The sequence below is a fragment of the Lemur catta genome, chromosome 4 (assembly GCF_020740605.2).
Source record: "Lemur catta isolate mLemCat1 chromosome 4, mLemCat1.pri, whole genome shotgun sequence".
Lineage (NCBI taxonomy): Eukaryota > Metazoa > Chordata > Mammalia > Primates > Lemuridae > Lemur > Lemur catta.
The window spans coordinates 19,829,884-19,855,160 of NC_059131.1; the positions used below are offsets into that span (position 1 = coordinate 19,829,884).

The following is a 25,277-nucleotide window of genomic DNA, read 5'->3' on the forward strand; positions in this document are numbered from 1 at the left end:
GGACTTCTATGCTAAGGGTAAGGCCAAACTGTGCTTGCCATTGCCAATTCAGCATAGACATGGCGTTGTTAGTGTTTCCTTTATTATAAAGCACTGAAATAAGTTAAATAAACAGGTGGGAGGCTGGGTAGTCCCCCAGCCAGTTCATCCACAGCCCCTGGGAGCAATGGAGGCAAATACAGGGCCCTTCTCACTGAGCTCATGAAGTGTATCAGTCAAGGCAAGGCCCCTTGGTCCATATGGGCCCCCTGCCCATGGGGTTTGGCTGGTCTTTAGAATGCCTAGGTTAGTCTGTGTGGAGCCCCTGGCCAGCGGGGGACAAAGGAGAAGGTGGCTTCTGGTCCATCTGTATAAAACATGGGGAAGGACCTAGTTCAGGGTGAGTCTGTATGGAGAGCCCGGCTACCAGCTGCGCCCAGGGCTGGTGGACCCCGAGAGCTCAAAACAGAAGGTGGGCTATGAGGTGGGGCCCAGCCCTCAGAGGCAGAGAGGCCAGGCCCTCCTGCCCCACCATGACCATGCACCTTCTGGTGGCGCTTGTAGTTGTCCCAGTGGCCTGTGGTATAGGCGCAAGTGGCACAGCGAAAGGGCTTCTCGCCTGTGTGCCGCAGCATATGGCGTTTGAGGTTCATGCTCTGGTTGCAGCTGTAGTTGCAAAGGCTACACCGAAAAGGTTTGTCACCAGAGTGGATGCGACCATGACGCTTGAGGTTGGCCAGGTTGCCACAGGCATAAGGGCAGAGGGGGCACTTGTAGGGCTTCTCTCCTGTGTGGACACGTTGGTGCCGTTTCAGGTTATCCAGATGAGCAGAAGCATAAGGACAGCGAGCGCAGCGGAAGGGCTTCTCACCACTATGTGTCTTCATGTGCCGGGCCAGGTGGTTAGGATAGTGAGTGGCAAAGGGGCAGAGGCTACAGGCAAAGCCTTTGTCACTGGGGCCCTGGAGTCCCCCACTGGCACCCCCTCCAGCCTCTCCTCGCATGCAGCGCCCACACATGGCAGCTCCCAGCCGACTACCCTCACCCTCCTCCAGCTCTTGTCCACAGCCCCGGCAGGTCCAAGGGAACAGCAGCTCTGGCAGTGGTTCTGATCCAGTTCCACAGAGGCCCTCCCCTTCACCCCGCAGCTGTCCACAGTCTGGTAGGAAACTGGCACCACCTGGTGGCACATGAAGGCTCAAATCTGGAAGAAGCAGAGCATCTGTGGGGAAAAAGAGACCTGGGTTATGAATCCAATTATCCTAGGGCCACCCACCCATCTCCCAGGATCTTTGGTTCCTGGCCTTTTACCTTCAGGTCGCCGAGGCACTGCCCCCTCCTGCTCTGTGGGACTGGGAGGCCGGGTTGGTCGTGGAGCACAGCAGCGGAAGCCACAGGTCGGGCAGGGAGGAGTGGGGGGCCCTGCGTGGGTACGCTGATGCCGCCTCAGGTTGCCCAGGCTGCTGCAGGCAAAGGGGCAGTGGGGACAGCGGTAGGGCTTCTCGCCAGTATGGGTGCGGGTATGTCGTGTCAGGTTGACGAGCTGGGCTGAGGCGTAGGGGCAGCGGCCACAGCGGAACGGCTTCTCCCCGCTGTGTGTCTGCATGTGCCGCTTCAGGTGGCTCGAGTAGTGGGACACGAAGGTGCAGAGGCGGCATGAGTACAGTAGCCGTGGGGGCAGCGGGGGCCCCCCACCCGGCCCTCCTGCCCCACAACACGGCCCCTCACCTGTCAGCCCCCCACACAGCTGGCAGGCTGGGCCTGGCCTCTCACCCCTGGCCTCCCCTGGACCCCTGGCTGGCTCCTCAACTTCACTCTCAGCACTTAGTGCCCGGCCGCCCCCAGACTCGTCGTCGCTCAGCCCATAGGGAAGCCCAGGCCTGGTCCCCAGAGAGTCTCCTGCAGAGACAGACATAAGAAAAGACATTAGCATGGGGTAGGATCAGGCTCCAATCTCCCCTTTTCACTTATGGTCTCCCCACTTGCTTGGCCCTATTGTTCTCTTTCTTAGCTTTGATGATCCCTTTAGTTCCCTAAAATTCAACACGAACTGTTCACCTCTAAGCCTGGACTAACCTACTGATGGCAGAATTGAGCTGTATCTAGTTTTGCTGAATGGAAAAGGATCTAGGGCTCATGGTGGACCACAGACTGAAATGAATCAATCAATAACGTAATTCTTGGGATAAGAAAGTAACACTACAAAAGGCAGATAGGCCTGAGACCTTTTTCTAAGCTCTATATTGGTGTAAGGCCCCTTTTAGTATAGAGCTGATTATAAAGTTAAACCTACCTCTGAGGCAAAAATTGGAGGGAAGTGGAAACAATGAGAGTAATGCATGTAATACCACTTATATGTCCAAAGGACAGATTCATGTTTACATGGATTCTCTCAATGACTTTCAAAAAAATCCTTCATAAGTGGCTTAAGTGGCTAGGTACTGCAGCAAATTGGGGTAGGGTGATGCTGAGATCACAGGGAAGAGCAATGTGGAAGGATATTTAAAGACAAACCAAAACCTCTCAATACAAAGGAGCTTACACTGCAGGTGAAAAGAAGTTTAGATTAAAGTACTGACTTGAATGATTTACTGACGGGCTGCTTCCCTAAACCTCTTAGAAGTAAACACACAAGTAAGGAATGGGCTGGGGAGGGTGTCAAGGACATTTACATTTAACCAGTTGCTCCATGTGATTCACCCCCCCTCCTTCCTATTCACACAACCTTTGATCATGCCCCAGAACTTCACCTCAACAAAGTGATGGAACTGACTGGACCATTAAACAAATGAAGTAATCTAGCACAAACGTAAACTAAACCAGCCTTAAGTTGTGACAGGAAATGGTATTTTGCTCACTGACACTAAACTCTAACCTGCCTCTTGAAGGGCCATCACCAGTGGTCACAAATCCTTAACCAAGTCCCCCAAACCCACCTTCAGAGTCTCTCTCGAAGCCCATGAGCTGGTCACTGTTGCCGTCACCTTCCTCCTCTTCCTCTTCCTCCTCAAACTCCAGATCCTGGCCTAGTAGCAAATCACTCTCCAATACCAGGGCCCCGGGTCCTTCGTCGAGGGAATCTTCAGTATCCACTGAAGAGGGGAGGGGGGTTGTGGATTTTCCCTCAGGAGCCAGGCCTCGTGGACCACACTTCCCGTACTCGCTGACCCTTTCGGGTTCCCTTAGTACCTCGGTGGTAAGCTAGGAGCCCAGATGGCCCACCCCATCCCTCCCGAGTCCCCCTCCACCCCGACCTGAACCCACTCCACTGACCCCACCCCCGCTCCTCCCCCATCAAGGCCCGTGACCCCTGACCTTTGACCCCCTCGCATTTCACAGGCTGCGGGTGGCTTTGCTTCCTTCGGGGCATCGTGACCGGCTCCAGCCCGACGCGACTCCGGCCTGCGGCCGCCCGGCCCCGCCCCTCGCAACTCGGCCCGCCCGTCCGCCCTTCCTCTCAGGGCCCGCGGGCCACCCCCGTGCAGCGGCGCGGGTCCCGGGCAGCCCCCAGCCCTGGCCCCAGCGCCCAACTCAGGCCGCTCCCGCCGCTGCCGCCGCTTCCATTCATGGAGCCCCCTACCCCCCTACGGAGACCAGCTGGTACCTCCGTACTCGCTTCCGCTTCCGCTGCCGCAGAGCAGCACGGGACGCGTAGTCCCCGGGAAGTAGCACCGGGGAGGGCCCCTGCGGCGTGACCAGGAAGTGATTGTGACGAGAGCCGGCGGGCGAGCCAATTGGCGGCCGTGGGGAAACCGGGGGGAAACCGGGGAGGCTAGCCGGGCAGCAGGATCCTGGTCCTCAGGCCCTCCGGCCCCTGACTTCGGGCCCGCCAGACCGCTCCTGACCCCTCCCTGGAGGAAAGAGGGACTCATTGCCGACTCCAGGACAAGGACGTCAGGCCGGCCTGCCAGCAGCTCGCTGGGGAGAGTTACGGTGCCCGGCCCCCTGGCCTCTACACACACACACGCACACGCACACGGAGGGGCTCGCTAGATGCTACAGATGGGGCCGAATCTGGGGCCACGGCAGCAGAGAAAAAAGGACACCATGGGCACAATTAGGTTTTGGCCTTTAGTCTGAAAAAGTGTTGACTGAAAGTGTACAACAGAGAGCGGGTGCAAGCGGCAGGGGGCCATGGAGCCGCCAATAAAAAAGAATGTCCTTAAATAAAGTGTTCACAGAGTAAAAACCAGAACCGCCAGTCCTTCCCTCCAACACAATAGAGCACAGGCACAGAACCGGTGATGAGCCCAAGGAGCATGTAGGCGGTTGGGGAGGACAGCAGAGGCTCCCAGGCTGCTGTGTGGAAGGAGAGCCCTCTTTGGAATGGGCTGAGTAAAGCCACCCAGCTCCCCCTGCACACCTCATACCCACTGCTAAGGCTAAAGGAAAAAGACAAAACTCAGTCTCAGGTCCGGAGGGCTCAGAACAGTCTAGGTGGGCAGGGGTCTGGATGACTGCTAGTCCCGCTTGGCCTTCTTCTTGTCGCTGTTACCATTTTCTTCGGCCCCTTCAGTAGAGAGCACTTCCTCTAGTTTCCGCTTGCCACTCTCTGGCTGGAGCTCTGCTGTGTTTCGGGGCTTGAAGCAAATGATGATGCAGGTCATGTTGTCACACCCTGTACCATCCCCAGAAGTGTCTGGTGCCAGGCATTGATCCAGCAGCTACAAAAGGGATGGAGTAGCTCAGCCACAGGGTTTGAACACCTTCCTGGGAACCTAGAGTCCCACAAGAGGGCTGGCCTTGCTGAGACAGGGTGGTGGAAAGAGAGGAATGGGCAACGGATATCATCACAAAACAGCCCACTTGCTAGTGCCTGAGGCATAAGGGTACGTCAGGGAAATGATGGAAGGTGGTACTTTTAGTCAGGGTTTGGCGTCCATCAGTTATTAATGGTACTCCCAGGCTCTGGCCGTAAGGCCAGGTAGAGAGAGTAAACCTTGGCTGTGCAGACCACACACCCTCTCTTCACCCTGGGACTCACCTCTTCCACAATGGATGACAATAACCGAAGCTCCCCATTTTCATCACGCTGGCTGATCTTTGATTGAATAAAGTCTACAACTTCCTGGCTGCTCATCACATTCCTGGGGTCAAAAACAATAGTCAGAATCTTCTTTAGTCTCACCAAGGCAGAGCAGAGGAATGTAGCTAGAAGTGGTGACCCAGACCAACCTACAGAAATCTTCCTTAGCTCTGCCTTAGGCTTGGTGGTCTTGACTCACCAAGAGGTCTGCCTAGGCTCTAACCTTAGAGGAGCTCCATGCCCTATAAGAGAAGTAATGCCACAGAAAGGGGATTTTAGGGCATTCTTCCAGTGCTCACCAGATGCCATCACAAGCAATGACCATGAATTCATGGTCGTCAGTCAGAGTCAGCACCTTGATGTCAGGAAGGGCTGAAATCATCTGTTCCTCGGGTGGCAGGTTCTTGTTTCTCTTATAAAAGTGGTCTCCTGAAGTAAAAGAATGGTTGTTTGATGAGTAGTTTGAACACTTACCACAGACTTGTTTGAAGCAGGTCAAACTTTGCCATTCATTTCCCTTCTTTACAAAGTTCTATCATCTAGTGGAATGGAAGACTGAGTTCTAGCTTTTCTAGTTTCAGTCCTGCCATCAAGTTGCTGGACCTGAAGTAAGTCTGGTCTTTTTCATCAGCTAAAAGGCACTAAAGACAATGATACCCAGCTTAATTATTTCACAGAGATGTTTAAGGATAGAGGTAGTAGAAATTAAAATATTTTGAAAGGTACAAAGGCTAAGAAGATTAAAGTTTGCTACTAGGTAGTCTAGAACAGAGAGTAAGACCCCAGAAGTCTTTCCCATAGTTTCTTGGCCCTTACCAATGGCTCTGGAGAGGTTGAGGCCCCCGTTGACTCGCCCATCCATGGTGACCTTGCCACCAGCATTCTTGATGCGTGCTAGCTCTACTTCATCCTCTGGTTTATGATCATAGGACATATCTAAAGCTTTACCAGCCTCAGATACCACACAGCGAGAGTCTCCTGCATTGGCTACAATCAACTGTTTTCCTCGTATCAGAGCCACCACTGCTGTTGTACCACTGTCAGAGCCAGGCTTAGGAGGAAGAAAGGAGCACAAACATCAACATGAGGATGTAAGTTCCTCATTGATGCACACCTAACTATTCACCAATGCTTTCTCCTTTCACTGGGAACCCCAGAGCACAGACTTCATCTTTCCAGAGACAGTATACACTCCCTCCCCATGCTTTAGGTAACTGTGCCCAAAAGGCTTACCACCTAGTTCCCCTTGCAAAATAAATCCACGTGCCCACAACTTTTGTACTAAAGTATGAAGGGATCCCTGTCTCAAAATCAGAATCAGGGGATTCACAACTGCCTGTTGGCTTTTCTAGACTCGCAGCTCCCCTTCCCCACACACCTCCTCTTTGCCTTCCATCCCAGGCACCATCATCTCTTCTTCTTCTTCATCCTCCTCTTCGGCCTCCTCAGTGTCATCCTCATCTTCCTCATTCTCTGCCTCCTCACTGCTGTAGCCATCCTCTTCTTCACTGCATTCCTGCCAGAGGGAGGATCCCAGACTGCTGAGACTGGGATGACCCCCTGCCCCCCTCCCCCCAACTCACACTCAGAACCAAGAGGCCCTGACTATACACAGGTCCTCAAAACACTGAAAGATACAACTATATGATCAGGAAAATCTCAGGGAGGAGAAAGGACTAGGATGAGTACGATAGACATCCTGAACTGGGCTTAGCAGTCACTGGCAAGAAGTCCTGGCAAAAGCCAGGGCTGCCAGCCAAAAGTAGCTTCCAGGCTACGTGGTCAGAAATAAATTGTCCAGAGAAGGAAACACCCAAATATCCAAGATAGCAACATCTTCTTGTTCTCTCTCTAAGAAGGCCAGAACTAGATCTATTTGTTATAGTATCGACAAAGAGGCAAGAAGGAAAATGGCACCTGTGATGGTAGAGATCAATGAATTTTAGAAGGCTAAAGCTTAGAACACAGTGGATCTTGGGGAATGATGTCAAACCAGGAGAAAGAAAAGAGTTGAAAGCTATAGATGGCAACCAACAGGCCCTTCTCTGCGACTTCAGCATCTGCCTGCCCTCACAGGCCCTTACCTCACTGTCTTCCTCTTCCTCCTCCGCCTCATCTGACTCATCCTCACTGTCCTCAAAGAACTTGGACTTAGCAACTCGAGGCAGCTTGTTGGAGGCTGAAGAGCAGGAAGGCCCAGCCTCACCAGTGGGAGTGCCAGGCTCACCAGCTTGGCCTGCCTCAGTCCCACGTTCCGAGCTGGAGGAAAGGCCTGTGAGGGCCTTGGCTGTGGGGCCATTTTCCTGTGAAGGAGCTTCCCTAGATGGGTCCTCAGGTCCTGCCTCCCCATTGAGGTCCTGGGACCCTGGTTCCTCGCCTGTCCCAGCTCCAGATTTGCTGTGGGGAGGGCCCTTGTGACAGTTCTGCCCGTAGCGTGTCAGCAGCTCTTCAATAGTCATGGTAGCCTCTTCATGCAGCAGTGCAGTCTCCTCATTGTCCACTGCAGGGAAGAGGCTAAATCAGAGCCCCCATGCCAGACTCCTCAAGGGACCAGTCCCTCTTGCTACCGACAGCCCTTGCAGCCTGAGCTCGAGCTTCCCATGACCTCCCACTCCTAAGGCTCCTCTGACTTATCAAGTCTCAGAAGAATATCCCCTAGCTTCTTTCTCCACAGATATTTTTTGACTTTGTGCTTCACCCCCTTCTTAATCAAAGGAATACTACTAATTACTATATTTCCCTTCTCACTTCTCATTTGTTATTGTTAAGTTGGAAACCCTATTCTGGCTGAGGACCCAGGAAGCCTACAGTGCTAGTCTAGGCCTACAGTAAAGGCTTAATGAATAGCTACTGGGGCTAATGACTGCTCCAGTGTTGAAAAAAAGGCACATAAATACAAACAGGAACTAGGAAGACCCCATCACAATGACAAAAGATTATGTATATAAAAATGCTTATAACTAAGACACTGGCCACTCAACAAAGGTTAATTCTCCCCTTCCTTTTCCTATCCACATGTAGTGCAGGAAAACACCATAGGGTTCTTTAATGTGAGGACTCCTCGGATCCTTAGAAAGCCATTCTCTGTTAGAATTGATAAATAAATAATATATATTAAAGAATAGTTTTTTAAAATGCTGATTTCCCCTCAAACACAGGATGCCATACTCACCATCATCTTCATCAGCTACTTTTTCTTTTTCGTCTTCATCCTCAGTGGGTCGCCCTGCAATCTGTGCCAACTCTTTAATGACTTCCTCAGTGGTCAGTTTGGCATCAATAGCTAAGAAAGCATCTTCTAAAGCCTGGATATAAGCAAAATAGTAGTATAAGACAAGTGTGGGAAAAAGTACAGTGGGTACAAAATGAAATGCCTATATATTCAATGCTGGGCACAAGGATGGGATGCAAATTAGAATGTGATCCATCATGCTAGGTGACACTCACAGAGAAGTAAAACCGTTGAGACCTGGGAATAATAAAACAGGTCAAAAAAGGCCCAATAAGCTCATTTTAGGCACAGAATTCTTTAAGAAGAAATGCAATAAATCAGCAGCTGCTAGGGGGCACAGAAGAGAAAGCCTACACAAGCGGAGAACATACAGCATGGGGAGACAGACCTTCTGCAGCTTGCCTTCCTTGTAAGCCTTCTGATCTTTGATGATATCAGGGAGGTATTTGGCACAGTACAAGGCAACTTCCTCCCCTAGAAGAAAGGTAAGGAATGTCACCTGAAGCACTGCTTCTCACTCATAGAAAGTGATATAATATCTACATGTCATACTGGAGTGAACCCCTAGGGCTGAGGGGATAAATATCTTAGGACATTTGGGAAGTTCTAACCCAGAAAATGGATTTCATCATAACCTCTCTCAGGGTATATTAATATATCCCTTGTCTTTTCTCACCTGTATATTTAGTTCTTCAGTGAAAAAAGATAAATGCTAAGATAATAAGAGGTTTTTTGGATTAAAACAAGGCCTGGTAAGATTATAAACCAATACGATACTCTATTGGGAAAAAGGAATGGCAGAATAGAGAAAAATAGCACCAGGCAGGGAATGCTATCTGAGGACTAGACCCTGGAAAATGAAAGAACAATGGACCTGTTCTTGCCCTGTATAGTGTGGAATTGGGGTCCTAGAATGTTACCAACCAATGTGATCTGTGAAAGTTACCTCCATGTCCGTCATAGACAGAAAACATGGCTGTCTCACTGTCCAGCTCAGGAATACAGTTGTGTGCATCCTAGGAAAAAAGCATAGTCAGCATGTCTCAAAGTCAAAGGATATTCCTCCTTGGGCACATCAGGTCATAAGGATCACCTTCATACCTTAATCTCACTAGCCCTTCCCTGGCTGGCCTAGAAATAAGAAAGGAAGGTAGGGCTAGGCTCATGCCTGTAATCCTAGCACTCTGGGAGGCTGAGGCAGGAGGATCGCTCGAGGTCAGGAGTTCGAGACCAGCCTGAGCAAGAGCAAGACCCCATCTCTACTAAAAATAGAAAGAAATGATCTGGACAGCTAAAAATATATAGAAAAAATTAGCCAGGCATGGTGGCACATGCCTGTAGTCCCAGCTATTCGGGAGGCTGAGGCAGAAGAATTGCTTGAGCCCAGGAGTTTGAGGTTGCTGTGGGCTAGGCTGACGCCACGGCACTCTAGCCTGGGCAACAGAGTAAGACTCTGTCTCAAAAAAAAAAAAAAAAAAGGAAGATAGGATGATAAAGTAAGAAAAGAAATACAGGGGAAGGGGTCGGGGAGGGAGGCAAGGAAGGGGGAAAGGAAGGGAGGATCTGAGGTTATTACCTCTGTAATCTAGTAGCCTCAACCTAGGAGATCTCAGTCCAGATGGCAGAACATTTGGCTGTTGGAAATATACCTGACCTGATCCCCAAAGGATTTGTGGGAACTATGGGGATAACCAGAATAAAGGATCAAAGTCATTTCCAGACCCATTCTTTGAATCTGTGAACTACAAGGAAGAAAATGTTAGGAAAGACATCAAAAAGAGACTTGAGGGCCTTACCAACCTGAAAAGTTTCTAGGAGAATCCTAAAATAGAAAATTGTTAAGCTGCACACATACGCTAATACAAACAAAAAAAAGCACCATCAAAATGAATTCTTCCCCTCTTTTCTCAAAGCTTAACTCACTCAAGATGTTACCCTCAGGCTAGGCAGAGGATATATTTACAAAAGAATATCTTCCAACAAATAATCCCATAAAACTAGGCTGTGTTTAGTGCTTGTTAACTGGAATTTACAACACCCCATATAGTCAGCCTTCCTGCTTCCTACTCCCAGGCAGAACTGAGACATAATTCAAATCTAATGGCATAGCACACCTGAAGAGAAGTTTGCAATGGCCTTGCCATAGAAACATTTCGGTTGGAAGGCTGAGCTTAATCAAATTCTTCTAATAACAAAATTCTGCCACCCCAAACTAATGCTCCAGGCTAAGCCAGTTCAGCCAAGACTGTCAGACTTAGGTAAAAATGTGCTGTGGCTTACTCTGCCCCATCTTGGAAAACAATCCAACCCTCGTTCAGGTGCTCTCTACAAACAAAAAGGATACATATTAATCAGCTATTTACTTTGGCTAGTTATCCCTGCATAAATTAATTCCAATCATAGTTCTTCCTCTTTCAGGCATTAGCATTTTAAAATTTCTAATTATATTAATAGTGAGAAAATCTGAGTGCAGTGGTTCCTTTATTGTACTTGAAATAAGACTATGCCTTACTTATACAAGTCTAAATAATAGGCTGGGCGTGGTGGCTCATGTCTATAATCCTAGCACTCTGGGAGGCTGAGGAGGGAGGATCACTTGAGGTCAGGAGTTCCAGAGCAGCTGCTGCAAGAGCGAGACCCTGTCTCTACTAAAAATAGAAATAAATTAGCTGGCCAGCTAAAAATAGAAAAAAATTAGCCGGGTGTGGTGGTACATGCCGGTAGTCCCAACTACTGGGGAGGCTGAGGCAGGAGGATGGCTTGAGCCCAGGAGTTTGAGGTTGCTGTGAGCTAAGCTGACACCATGGCACTCTAGCCTGGGAAACAGAGTGAGACTCTGTCTCAAGAAAAAAAGAAAAAAAAGGTCTAAATAATAAAACTTAGTTATTTTATGGTGGGGAAGGAAAGTATCCAAAAAGGGGCTAGTTTTGTACTTCCTTCCGACTGTCTCCAGGAGAAAGTGGCGAGAAGCTAAGAGACTGTCACAAATGGCATTTGATGGCACATAGCTAAGGTCAACATCAATAGCACTGCCTCTTAGCCTCATTCCCAGAACCTAGAGAGCACCACAGACCAAAGGTCATCTTCTCCCTTGTCCAACCACTCCACTGCCCACCATACTAGCTGCCTCCCTTCCCTCTAAGCCAGGGTTTATCTTCCTGGGCCTTTGTTTCTTCTCACCACCATGTCAGCACCTGCACACGTGCACTTATGATTGTCTAGTGCCCCAGCATCCTCTACCAGTGGTTCGCAAACCTGAATGTGCCTAAGAATTCATTTGTTCATTCACTTACTCATCAAATATTTGAGTACCCATTACATGACAGGATGTATTCTGGGTGCTTGGAATATATCAGCAAACAAAACAAAGACCCACGCTGCATTAAAAAAAAAAAAACAACTTACATTCTAGTGGGAGATATACACAATAGGAAATGCTATGGGAAAAGGAAAAAGTAGAATAAAGTTAAGGAGAACTGGGTTGGATTTCAGAAAAGCAGTGGTAGACTTGAATCAGCATGAGATACAGTGTAGGTATAGGAATGCTAACTCCCTAAGAACCTTTACCTCAGAGGTCACTACCTAAGTCATGCTGTGAGTGTCTAATTAGTTTCAGCAAAAACAACTGCATCACTTTAATATTGATTTTAATCCTGTTGATTTTGTAATTTGGTTTGCTGGCATGGAATTTGTGTCCAGTTCTATGTACACATTTAAGATTCAATTAAAATCATTTTAGTGAGTACTGTAGTTCCACCATAAGTATTGATTCCCTTAACAAAAACAAAACCAAAAAACCAAAGAAGTCCAAGATATTTTGTTAAATAAAGAAAAGAAAGTGCAAAACGATGTGTACAGTAAGCTGCTTTTTGTGTAAGAAAGGGAAACAGGAATAGATTTGTCTTTTCATCTACAAGGATACATAAAAAAAACCAATAAAAGTGGTTAAGGGAGGGCATAAGGGTGCAGACAATGGGAACAAGAACCAGGGGAATGTTTAACTTTTTCAAAAGAAAATTAAGTGTTTTTTAAAAGACTCAATTTATTACTAACATGTAAGAAGCTGAACCAACTAATTCCACTTTTTTGGTAGGCAAGGGAGAAACAATCTTCCTGTCCACTCCTTCCAGTGAAACAAGAGGATCAAATGGTCTTTCCCCGTCCTGCAATGCCACTCTAGATCACAGCTGTACTCTCTCTTTTGTACCCACACCCTCTATTCAAACCATCTTTTTACTTCCTCATTTGCTCCTCACAAGAGTGTGCAATTTTGAAGCAGAAAGCTCTAGTCCCAGTGAGCATATGAAAAAATATATAACCTCATTAGTAATCAAAAATGAACATTAAAACAGAAATATCCTTTTGTGTAAAATCACACTGATGAAAAATATTAATAATATCCAATGGCAGTAAGAGTGAAGGTAAGGTTGGTCCGAGTGCAGGGGTGTTTACAACTAATTGATCACAACCAGTTACAGATTCCTTTGTTCCTTCTCCACTCCCACTGCTTCACTTAACCAGCCTTAAAAAAAAAAAAAAAGTGAAAGTAAAAACACATTCTCATATATTGATTGATAGGAATATAAAGTAGTACAGCTTTCCTGGAGGGCAATTTGGTAACATGTATCAAAATTTCTAATGTGCATGCCCTTTGATCTAATAATTCGACTTCTAAAAGCTTATTTTATGGAGGCAATTAGAGAAGGGTTCAAACTTAGGTGTAAGAATTATACATAATAAAAAGCATTATTTATAATAAAAAACAATTGTAACCATCTAAATTTCCAGGATCATCCCTTCAATGGAATACATGCAGCTGTTAGAGGCAAATATGTGTTAATTTGGAAATGAGTTCACAATATATTAAGCTATAAAAAGGAAAAAGTAAAAAAAGTATCTATGTATATGTCAGAATCCGGAAGATCACATATTAAACTTAACAGTGGAGGGTGAGATTTGGGTAATAATTATTTTTACTTTTCAATACTTACTTTCATTTTTGTATAATAAGCCATATTATTCTATTCTGAATAATGACAACAACCAAACCTATAAATTGGCTTTGAGTTGCCGTTCTACCATATACTGCATAATCTCTGGCCAGCTACCTTGTGGTGTGCCTCAACGTTATTCTCCATAATATGGAACAACAATATCTACCTCTCACCTACATCAACACAGGACTGTTTCAATTTCCCCCCTTTACATCTTTGCTCATAACCTTTACCCTTCCCTTTCTTTCTATCCCTTTCTGAGACAGAGCCAAGTATTTCAACACAGTCTCTTAGCAATCTAGAAAAACTCATCCAACCTTGTATAACCCCACCAACTGCTTTCTTCACCCCTGAATCAGAACCATTAAGTATTGCTAGTCATAAAATGTTATGAGATCATATGACTGTGGTTACTACTTCCATTAAGCAATTTTCTCCTGTATCCTATATTGACTTCTAAACACACACAGCCAGCTACAAACCTTTCCCATGCTATTCAAGTTCTCAATGCTACTCTCCTTTTACCCTTAGTAAGCTCATCTCTTACTTACATAAGAGGTCTTATTTCAAGAACTACCTCATCTTCCTTGTTCTACCTCAAAATTTCTCCATAGTTTTATTTAATCTCTCTTTTACTTATTGCCTCAAACACAGTATTTCTCCTCTGTTCCTAGATTAACATTTCCTCCTAAATTCCTGATCTCAAATACATCTCCTGTTAAAGACTTTACAGAGAAGATCATAACCTTAACTGCAACCCAAATAGTCATTTGGCTGGATGTGATAGCTCACATCTGTAACTCCAGCACTTTGGGAGGCCGAGGCAAGAGGATCACTTGAGGCTAAGAGTTGTAGACCAGCCTGGGCATTACAGCAAGACCCCATCTCTACAAAAAAAATTTTTACAAAGAAAGGAAAAAAAAAAGCCATTTTTCAGGCTTCATTCTCCCCAACCATTGTGTAGGATTAAATAGTATAAACCATGTCACCTTTCTTGAAAGTTCTCTTGAATTCTGTGAAGAACTGTAGTTCTATACCTCCTACTGCCTATTTCTACAGGATGTCCGTCCCTTCTCTACCTCAAACTTAACATATGTAAACAGGAATTCACCAGTCTCCCAAAAAATCAGAGCCTCCTCTACAGGTCTTATTTGTCAATGGAATTTTAACCTATCCCAGGCAACACCTAATACCAAAGTCACCCTTAACTTCCTGGCTGTCTCCCACCATCCATCACTGAGTTCTACTGTGTTTTCCTAGGTAGCTTTTATCACATTTCTGGATTACTTTGCTTTTTAAGGCACTCAATCATCAGTTCTACCCATCTCCATAACCTAATCTCTTAACTCTCATACCATTCGCCAGTAGAAACTACTAATCTTTTTTTTTGATACAGCAGGGTCTCAATCTGTTGCCCAGGCTGGAGCGCAGTGGCACGAACCTCTTGTCTCAGCCTCCCCAGTAGCTGGGACTATAGGCACACACCACCACACCCAGTTAATTCTTAATTATTTTCTTAGAGACGGGGTCTTGCTATGTTGTCGGGCTGATCTCAAACTTCCGGCCTCAAGAGATCCTCCTACCTTGGTCTCCTAAAGTGCTGGGATTATGGGCATGTACCACTGTGCATAGCCTCTATTCTTAACATTGACACCTTCCTCCCCCTAAGCAAAATAGTAAGCATGTCTGCCTCACAGTCTTTCCTTCTATCCCTCCTGTTAATACTTTTCCTTCCCTCAATTTCCTCCTCCCCATTTATCTGTTATACTCTTTCCTTAAGGTCCAGTTAAAGTCTCACTACCTCCAGGAGACTTTTTCCAACCAAACCAATACTCTAAACTCTCAGAATTTTTTGCCTCTACTATAATTTGGCACTCAGCATATGCTACCTTGTATCGTTATCCAATATTCCATGGAGGGAGAGGGAGTTCTAGGTCCAAAACTGGACTTTAAATCATCATGACAGCAAAGACTGTCTTAAATCTCTTTATAGCTTTGGGCCTAACACTATGTTCTGCAATATGGCAGGCTCTCCTTGTTTGCTTATGATAGTGAGTTCCCAGCTGCCTCAGAACAACTACCTTAAGGATACCTCCCCCTTCAATTCCTACCCTAAACCCAGCAATGTATCATAACACAACAACCACTGAAATAGTCTGAAGGAGATGACTCAAAATACACACAGGTCACCTGAGTCAAGGCTATTAGGCCTTGCCTTACTAAATCATGTATCACACAGCTCTTCTGACCTTCTAGACAACCAGTGCTTCTATATTAATAAATGGTTGCTTATCCTTCCTGATGCCAATCTCCTGAGGTTATATTAATAAATACATCCACAGATCCTGTGTCCCAGGATCAACCATTTAGATTTATAATATATAGACTTATCTAAATCCTTACAAATCAAGATAAAAGATTTAAAAGTAGTTGGGAGTGAACTGTGCTTTTGGTTTTAAAAAGTCATGTAATATTATCTGACTTTTAAAATTATATACGTGTTATTACTTTGATAAAAAATTAGAATCAATAATGCTAATAACCAATCAGTATCCTGGGAATGGAGAAGAATCTTTTCCTTATTTTATCCACCTAAGGAATTCTTTCATTCTAGTTTGGGGAAAGAAAATTAAAGTTTGGGGTATACAAAAAATACTCATATTTAACTTTAATAATAAAAATAAATTCTTCCTTTCTGGAGTAGCAATTTTTTGAAAAATGATTACTATATCATCTTCCTATATATGCTTACATCTACAGGAAACACATTACTATGGCATTAAGCACTTTCTTAGTTCATAACTGATGGCTCAGAAACATATGAATTATTTTCCCTGACTTTCACTACCTGGCTTAGTGCCTGCATAGGCTGAATCATTTCTGATCACTCACATGCTCAAGGATCTTCTTGCAATTGGAATGATATTTTATTTTCTAGGAGTTTCACATCATTTAGGAGATTTTTCCTGTACACAGTGGCCACCCCTCTTCCAATTATCATTCACAGAAATGCAAACCACCACCTCATACCCAGTAGGATGACTACTATCAAAAATGACACATAATAAAAACTGTTGGTGAGAATGTGGAGAAATTGGAACCCTTATGCACTGTTGATGGGAATACAAATGGTACAGTCACTGTGGAAAACAGTATGGTGGCTCCTCAAGAAGTTAAAGATAGGTGGGGTACGGTGGCTCCTGCCTATAATCCCAGCACTCTGGGAGTCTGAGGTGGGAGGATCGCTTGATGTCAGGAGTTTGAGGTTGCTGTGATCTAGGCTAACACCATGGCACTCTAGCCTGGGCAACAGAGTGAGACTCTGTCTCAAAAAAAAAAAAAAAAAAATTTAAAGATAGAATGAACATATGATGCAGCGATTCCACTTCAATTCCACTTCTGGGTATATACCCAAAAGAATTGAAAGCAGGGTCTCAAAGAGATACACCCATGTACACCCATGTTCATAGCAGCATTATTCGCAATATCTGAAACATGAAAGCAACCCAAGTGTCTATTGACAGATGAACTGGATGGCAAAATGTGGTATACACATACAACGGAATATCATTTAGCCTTTAAAAAGGAAGGAAATTCTGACACATGCTACAACATGGATGAACCTTGAGGACATTATCCTACACAAAATAAGGCTGTCACAAAAAGAAAAATATTGTATGATTGCATTTATATAAGGTAGACAGTGTGTGTACAGAGTTTCAGTTTTAAAAGATGAAAAGAACTATGGAGGTGGATAGTACTGATGGCAGAAAAACATTATGAATGTACTTAATATCACTGAACTGTACACTTGCAAATGGTTAAGATGGTAAATTTTATGTTATGCATATTTTACCACAATAACAATAATTTTTTAAAAACAAACACAAACAAGGCTGAATCTAGAATGAATCCCCATAAAAGCCCATTCTATTTATTTACACTTCACCTAGAAGTACCTACTGACTTATGCTTTCAGTATATAAACCATACCCAATCAAACTACACACTCCCAATCTCACTAGAACTTAACTTTTTAAAAAGTTGCTAATCTAGCCAGGTGTGGTGGGTCACGCCTATAATCCTAGCTCTCTGAGAGGCCGAGGTGGGCAGATCGTTTGAGCTCAGGAGTTCGAGACCAGCCTGTGGAAGAGTGAGACCCTGTCTCTACTAAAAAAAAAAAAATAGGAAGAAATTAGCTGGACAACTAAAAATATATATATATATAAAATTAGTCAGGCATAGTAGTGCATGCCTGTAGTCCCAGCTACTTGGGGGGCTCAGGCAGAAGGATTGCTTGAGCCCAGGAGTTTGAGGTTGCTATAAACTAGGCCACTATGCCACAGCACTCTAGCCAGGGCAACAGAGTGAGACTCTGTCTCAAAAAACAAAAAAAAAAAGTTGCCTGACAAACCCGTAGGTCTCATCGTAGTACCCTTTGCATGAAAAAGGCAATTTATAATTGGGAATTTATAAGTTTTCTGGTATACAGAATATAAAGAAAGGTAACACATTTCAATCAATTTTTTTTCTGTAGCATCTTCAACACTTTAAGATACATACCACAAATTTGTTGAATAGATTTAAGACCTCTTACACATTGATTTCAGAAGATTCTTTGAGAATATCTTAATGCAGAGTCATCTTAATATAAACAAAATTATACCCTTTTATAAGCCCTCTCATTTAAAAAAAATAAATTTTAAAGTATATCTTTAAAATCTATGTCATTTCTTTAAAGGTGACCAGAAACAAGTAAGGAAATTTAATTAAACTTTTAAACTTTTCACAAAAAATAAAATTAACATATCATACAGCAATTCCACTTTTGGGTATATAAACCAAAGAATTGAAAACAGGGTCTCAAAGAGATATTTGTACAGCCATATTCATAGCTTCAGTCACAACAGCCAAAAGATAAAAGCAGCCCAAGTGTTTATCACGAGATGAATGGGTTAACATTAATGGGTTAATCCATTATTTAACCCAGATGAATGGGTTAAATGTGGCATACACATATACAATGGAGTATCATTCAGCCTTAAAAAGGAAGGAAATTCTAACACATGCTACAACATGGTTGAACCTTAAGGACATGCTTTGTTAAATAAGCCAGTCACAAAAGACAAATCTGTATGATTTCACTTATACAAGGTACCCAGAAAACTGGCAACATAGCAAGACCCCATTTCTACAAAATTTTTTTAAAATTAATTAAAAATAAAAATAAATTGAACTGGATGCAGTGGCTCACGCCTGTAATCCTACCACTTTGGGAGGAGGTGGGAGGATCGCTTGAGACCAGGTGTTTGAGACCAGCCTGGGCAATATAGTAAGACCTTGTCTCTACAAAAAATTTAAAAATTAGCCAGGTGTGGTGCTGTGCACCTATAGTCCCACTACTTGGGAGGCTGAGGCAGGAGTATCATTTGAGCTCAGAAGTTTGAAATTGTAGTGAGATATGATGACACCAATGCACTCTAGCCCGGGCAACAGACTGAGACCCTGTCTCCAAAAATAATAAATAATTTTTAAAATAATTTTTTTAAAAAAATGAAGTACTGATTGATTCATGATACAACATCAATGACCCTTAAAAATATTACGCTTATGTACAACTATTATATATCAACTTAAAAATGCCCCCAAAATTAACAATAATTAAAACCGAACTCCTGCAGAAAAAAGGTAATTTGGAGATGAAAGAAAATTCAAGAATTGTTAAGTCATTAATTTGAGACAGAATACTGGGTCTTTTGCTTCCCTCTAACAACTACATAAAGAAGGTTCCAACAGAAGCAATTGTAGCAACTGGAAGTGCCTGAAAGAAGAAAGACTAGCATCTCTTTCCTGGTTGCATCAGCAATGGATTTGGTGATCTCTATTGCCTATGTGAGCAGAGGGAGAGAACTGAAAAACAGTGCCCACTGGAGCCTGAACCATCTTGCTGGTACCCATCAAGGCAGTGCAGCAGTACGAGGTCAGGATACACAGCAAGTGGTAAAAGCCAAAGGAAGTTTAAAAACCAAAAGTGAGGGAGATCAAGTCCCTCCAGCCCAGGCCTGGCTGTTGCTGGAAACAAAGAGGTGATGAGTGATAACTGGATGTGATACTAGAGTTTTAAACAGAATTCTGACTCCCTTTACCTCTGTAAAAATAACAGAAACCTGCAAGGCAAGAATCTAGAAGGAAGCAAAAGAAGGCTTTGAGTCAGCAAAATAGTTATTCTTAAACCTACTGCAAAATAAAGTATGTATGGTTTATTAAAAAAAAATATTATGCTTATGAGTGAAGCTGAGGGTAGAGGGAATACTCGGGGTGGGGAGTAGTTTGTCCCTTCAGGGGCTGACAGAGTTTGACATAAATTATTTTTTAAAAAATTATGCTTATTAAAAGCATCCAGATATAAAAGGTAACATTTATTATTCCATTTATATAAAATGTTCAGAATAGGTAAATTCATAAAGATAGAATGTAAATTAGTAGTTGCCAGCCATAAATGGAGGGGAGATAGGGAATTACTGGTAAAAGGAACAGAGTTTCTTTTTAAGGTGTTGAAAATGTTCTGAAATTGATTGTGATGATGGCTGTAAAACTCTGTGCATATATATTAAAACCACTCAATTGTACCCTTTAAATGGGCGAATTGTATGGAATGTGAATTATATTTCAATAAATTGCTTAAAAATGGACCTGTATATACATTTTCAAATATTATATATGATTAAAAGTTGATATACTCCATCTTCGAACTAGATCTAGAGAGAAACAGAAAACTCCACTGAAATCAGTACTCAGTCTATAGAATACCATTAATCAGTGATGCTGATACTTTAAGTTCAGTTCTAAACATTTTTATTTCCAGATAGCATAATTGTTAAGAGCAGCTTACAAAATGGCAAGAACTGTTCAGATCCATCTAAATTTCTATGCTCAGCTGAGCGTGGTAGCTCACACCCCGCACTCATAGCACTCTGGCAGGCTGAAGCCAGAGGATCCCTTGAGCTCAGGAGTTTGAGATCTGCCTGAGCAAGAGCAAGACCCCATCTCTACTAAAAATAAAAAAAATTAGCGGGGCATGGTGGCACATCCCTGTTGTCCCAGCTACTGGGTAGGCTGACGCAGAAGGATTGCTTGAGCCAAGGAGTTTGAGGTTGCTGTGAACTAGACTGATGCCACGGCACTGTAGTGCAACAGAGTGAAACTCTGTCTCAAAAAAATTAATAATAATAGTAAAATAAAAATAAATAAATAAACAATTTCTATGCTCAAATTCAAGTCCTTACCTCTCAAAATACAATTTCAAGATGATAACCAATAGAGGATCAGGGGTGGAAAAGTAGTAGTAACAACTGCTAGGAGACCAGGCAATAGAAATGTATGTAAAACATTCTTGAAATCTTGAGGAATACATTCTGATATATCTTCCAGTTGCTTGAGAACATACAAAAGAATGGTAGAAAATAATTTCTCCATATTCATGGGCATACTTTGATATAATTTTATACTAGCTTTGAATTGTGAATAGGTACTGAAGGCTGAGCAAATGGAAAGAATGCCCTTTTATAAAAGTTGCTTAACCGCATCCTAGACAAAGGAATTCTCATCTGGTTCAGTAAGTAAAAGTGCTTTAAGCTACAGATATGAGATATTGATCTGAGGATTAGCCTCCAATGCCCTAAAGTGGAAGCCCATAGCATGCTTGTTATATCCCATTTTATATTCTTCCCCATTAATATACTTTGAATGAAACTGTCATGCAGGTATCTTAAGAATTGTCTACTCAACATTATATTCAATTATAGACAATTATGAGCATTAATAAGCCAGCTTCTACATGGCAGTAAACATCTTGCCTACTCAAAATTATACTGTAGGTATTGACCTTGCTTTTTTTTTCTTTGAGAAAGAGTCTTGTTCTGTCGCCCAGGTAGAATGCAGTGGCATCATCACAGCTCACTGAAACCTCAAACTCCTGGGCTTAAGCGATCCTCCTGCCTCAGCCTCCTGAGTAGTTAGAACTACAGGTGCACGCCATGATGCCCAGCTAATTTTTCTATATTTAGTAGATATGCGGTCTCTTTCTTGTTCAGGCTGGTCTTGAACTCCTGATCTCAAGTAATCTTGCTGCCTTAGCATCCCAAAGTGCTAGGATTACAGGTGAGAGCCACTGCACCAGGCCTAATCTGCCCTTAATAAAGGTAAAATATAATTTGTAGAATTAAAAAAACTCAACTTTTCATAGAAAGCAGTTTTGTCACTTTCAAGAACCTCACAACCAAAAACTAAAAGTACTTACACTCTGGGAGGCCGAGGTGGGAGGATCGCTCAAGGTCAGGAGTTTGAGACCAGCCTGAGCAAGAGCGAGACTCTGTCTCTATTAAAAAATAGAAAGAAATTAACCGGACAACTAAAAATATATAGAAAAAGTTAGCCGGACATGGTGGCATATGTCTGCAGTCCCAGCTACTCGGGAGGCTGAGGCAGTAGGATCACTTGAGCCCAGGAGTTTGAGGTTGCTGTGAGCTAGGCTGATGCCAAGGCACTCTAGCCCAGGCAACAGAGTGAGACTCTGTCTCAAAAAATAAAAAAAATAAAAGTACTTAAAGTCCCTTTAAGACTACATCAACTAAGTTTGTTTTCAGATTTGACTTCTCAGTAGCCACCAAAACCTCAGAGCTTTTCCTTATATATTTCCCAGGCACCCCTCCAGAACCTACTTCTTAATCCCAAGCACACACCTCAACCAGCTTGAAGATGCCTCCAAACGATGAAGAAGGAAGAAAGGAGTGGAACATCAACTGTGATATTTTGATTATCCCTCCTCAAAACACCCTGAGGTTCCACAGCAAGAGGTGCTGGAGAGAGGCAGAAAGTATAGAATGCCAGCTATTCCTAGTTGCCATCCTTGTCTCAAGAAAAGGGTCAAACCGTCCTCTCTAAGGCTGAATTTATGCATCAGTCAGGATTTCAACAACTTTTATAAGGTGTATTGGTATGATAACCTTAACACAAATGAATCATTAGGACCAAGCAAATAAGGTAAACAGGCTTTATTAGTTGGTGGAATTAAACCCTAAAGATTGCTGGGCACAGAGGCTCATGCCTGAAATCCTAGAACTCTGGGAGGCTGAGGTGAGAGGATTGCTTGAGCTCAGGAGTTCGAGACCAGCCTGAGCTCAGCAAGACCCTGTCTCTGCTAAAAGCAGAAAAATTAGCCAGGTGTTGCGGTGTGCACCTGTAGTCCCAGCTACTCAGGAGGCTGATGCAGGAGGATTGCTTGAGCCCAGGACTTTGAGGTTGCAGTGAGGTGAGACTCTGTCTCAAGGAAAAAAAAAAAAAAAGGCCCGACACACTAGCTCACGCCTGTAATCCTAGCGCTCTGGGAGGCTGGGGCGAGAGGATTGCTTGAGTTCAGGAGTTGGAGACCAGCCTGAGCAAGAGCAAGACCTTGTCTCTACTAAAAATAGAAAAAATTAGCTGGGTGTGGAGGCGCGTGCCTGTAGTCCCAGCTACTCCAGAGCCTGAGGCAGGAGGATTGCTCTAGTCCAAGAGGCTAGACCTGGTAGTTATTTTCTTGCAATAGGAAAGAAACTATGTTACACTTTGAGGAGAGAGGAAACAAAGTCAGAAGGAAAAGTATCAATGAAGCAGAACAGGATCCCAAACAGTACTTCAAGAGGATTTTAACAGGCATATTTAACTATTCAAACAAGGATAACTTCAGAAGCAGCATATTAAGATTTTAACACCCTAAGTAGTTATCCCTCAGGAGGAAGATTAGGATGTAAGGAATAGTCTAGCAAGATCTCTACACACCAAACTTCCCTGGACCAAAAAAAAAGTCATTTTCTAATTGCTAGAGGAAAAACCAAAAGTAAAGGGAAAGGCCCTGCAGAGAAACAGCAAATAGCACAGAATCACCGGGCAAACCAACATGAAAAATTGAATACCCAAGCAATTCAATTCATAAAGAAAACTAGAAAGAAGAGTACTAAAGAAATGAAAAAAACCACAGAAGAAAAGGAAGTGGAAAATATGGAATGAGAAACTTGAAGTCAACACCATACTGTGAGATGGGATATTCATCTCAAATCTCACAACATTAACAGAAAATGCCATAAAAATGGAACACCCAGACTACCTAACTCACCCTAACTGCAACTTTACATAAAGACTTTCCTTTTGAAGCTATATCCAGATATTTCTAACAGACAATTACATTTACCAAATACTCAGTTATACTGTGTACCTCAGTGAAATATGAATGCTGTATTTAAGTCTGACACATATGATAACAGTGTCTAGCATCTTGAATAATTTGATCCAACAGATTCTTTCCACCAAGGCAGTGTCCTAACCTTTCTGGGCCTCAATTTCCTAGCTGTAAGATGTGGGAGCCAAACCAGATTAGATGAACTATAGGATCCCCTCCATTCTTAAAATCTTATACCTAATGATAGAACCATTATTAAAGTCAGGTATAGGTATAAAATTTGAGTCTGAAAACAAACCATTTAAGTTTGTACTGTCATTCCAGAGCTAACCACAGGGAGGAGCGAGGGATCTTAAAGAATTCCCTAGGGAGACTGTTACCTGAAGCCCACCTAGTTAGCCGATAAACCTCCAACCCCTAGCATAATTAGAGCATTTCCTTGGCCCCTCTGTCTAGACCTCACATTACTCTTCACAAAGGCACGTCCAACCCATCTTTCTCCCTTTCCTTCCTCCCAGTTTTCCCTGTTCTCCTTTGTAGTTTCACATCCACTTTGCCCGATACTACTTTTTTTCCCCCAGATTTTCCCTTTTCCCCCTTTTATCCAGAGTGAAATTTTCTAAAGAATTAAGTTCTTTGTAGGTTGTGATGAAAAAAATTGATGAAATGACTGAAAATCAAGGAAATTATAAACTACAACAGGCACAGGCAAATGACAATTACCGAGTTAAGTTTTAAGGAAATCCTGAGGAAAAAAATGTCAAGGAAAATAAGAAATTCTAGTGATTGATACAATTCAAGTTTTCCAAAGTTAGTAAAAGGCCCTGAAAAGAGAGTAAAACCAGTGACAACTCTTGGAGGTCAGATCCAGCCTCTGAAATTAACATGCAGAGCCCAAGGCCAGGCAACCAGGTGTTCAGAATGTGAAACAGACTATTTGCTCCGGCTTCCTTTCACTGTCAAACTCCTCGCCCAAAGAGACATCCCATATAACATATTTTACGTAAAAATAAAAATACAGTTATTCACATCTATTCACCTCTTCCTCAAAAAATAAATGAATACACAGTCCCTCTTTCCGTCTTTACTCCCATACTAAACCTCATACCGTTGATGAGCCTGGAGGGCTGGGTTGGCACGAAAGGATGGCGCGAAGGCACAGGGAGAGGGCGGTCAGTGGGCGGAAGGTGCCTCTCCCCACATGGTCGAGCCCTCACCGCCACTGGCCACCAGCACACTGTCCCCAAACACCGGCACCTACCTCAAGCCCCGATCCCATGCTCGCTGTCGCCCCCCAAATTGCCACTGAGGACACAAGCTCCCGACTGGGACCCTTCCCTAGGAAGGACCCCATCCCCCGCTCTCTTTCTCCGTCAGGTTCCCGCCCTGCAGCGGCCAGCCTATGGGCCCCTTCCGCCTCACCTCCATGGAGACGCGCCAGCCTTGCATGGCGGAGAAGCCATAGGGCAGCGGCAGGCGCGGGGCGCCGACTCCGTCCCCGGAGCACTTCACCGTGTTAGGCTGGGAAAGGTAGGCACCCATGGCGGCGGCTGGCCGGCAGCCTCAGGGGAAGGAGAGCGGGGCGCGACCCGTGCCGGCGTCGGAGCCGGAGCCCCGGGGGCGCGCGTGACAGGAGCAGGCCGGGCTGCGCGGCCGATACAAGGTGCCGGTGAAAAGCGCGAGGCTGGCCAGGAGGCGGTAACGGGACCGGAGTAGAGAGGGAGCGGAAGCGGAAACGGCGCCGCTCTAGACCCCGCCCGGCCGGCGCCGCGCGGCGCGGCGCTGCGGACAGTCATTTCCTTAGCAACTCGCCCCGCCCACAGGAACAAC

At 44.3% G+C, this 25,277-nt stretch overlaps 2 protein-coding genes across 2 annotated transcripts; both read right to left on the reverse strand.

The window, feature by feature from the left end:
* Positions 1–64: 64 nt before the first annotated feature.
* Positions 65–3,611, reverse strand: ZNF513 (zinc finger protein 513). Its single transcript, XM_045549280.1, has 4 exons — positions 3,295–3,611; positions 2,916–3,071; positions 1,291–1,878; positions 65–1,201 (listed from the first exon to the last, which is right to left on the reverse strand). The coding sequence occupies exons 1-4, from the start codon at positions 3,347–3,349 to the stop codon at positions 375–377; spliced, it is 1,626 nt and encodes a 541-aa protein (XP_045405236.1). The 5' UTR covers positions 3,350–3,611; the 3' UTR covers positions 65–374.
* A 425-nt stretch (positions 3,612–4,036) lies between these two features.
* PPM1G (protein phosphatase, Mg2+/Mn2+ dependent 1G) lies at positions 4,037–25,277 on the reverse strand. Its single transcript, XM_045549282.1, has 10 exons — positions 24,870–25,277; positions 9,184–9,253; positions 8,626–8,711; positions 8,178–8,310; positions 7,090–7,505; positions 6,384–6,521; positions 5,822–6,056; positions 5,305–5,434; positions 4,964–5,066; positions 4,037–4,643 (listed from the first exon to the last, which is right to left on the reverse strand). The coding sequence occupies exons 1-10, from the start codon at positions 24,987–24,989 to the stop codon at positions 4,440–4,442; spliced, it is 1,635 nt and encodes a 544-aa protein (XP_045405238.1). The 5' UTR covers positions 24,990–25,277; the 3' UTR covers positions 4,037–4,439.

Excerpts from the sequence above, each read along its gene's own strand:
- PPM1G (XM_045549282.1), bottom strand. The coding sequence starts at position 24,989 with ATGGGTGCCTACCTTTCCCAGCCTAACACGGTGAAGTGCTCCGGGGAC. Across the intron at positions 5,435-5,821 it reads CAACCTCTCCAGAGCCATTG|GAGACCACTTTTATAAGAGA; the intron begins GTAAGGGCCAAG and ends CTTTTACTTCAG. Across the intron at positions 4,644-4,963 it reads TGTCATCCATTGTGGAAGAG|CTGCTGGATCAATGCCTGGC; the intron begins GTGAGTCCCAGG and ends TCCCTTTTGTAG.
- ZNF513 (XM_045549280.1), bottom strand. The coding sequence starts at position 3,349 with ATGCCCCGAAGGAAGCAAAGCCACCCGCAGCCTGTGAAATGCGAGGGG. Across the intron at positions 3,072-3,294 it reads GAAATGCGAGGGGGTCAAAG|TGGATACTGAAGATTCCCTC; the intron begins GTCAGGGGTCAC and ends TCCCCTCTTCAG. Across the intron at positions 1,879-2,915 it reads CTTCGAGAGAGACTCTGAAG|GAGACTCTCTGGGGACCAGG; the intron begins GTGGGTTTGGGG and ends CTGTCTCTGCAG.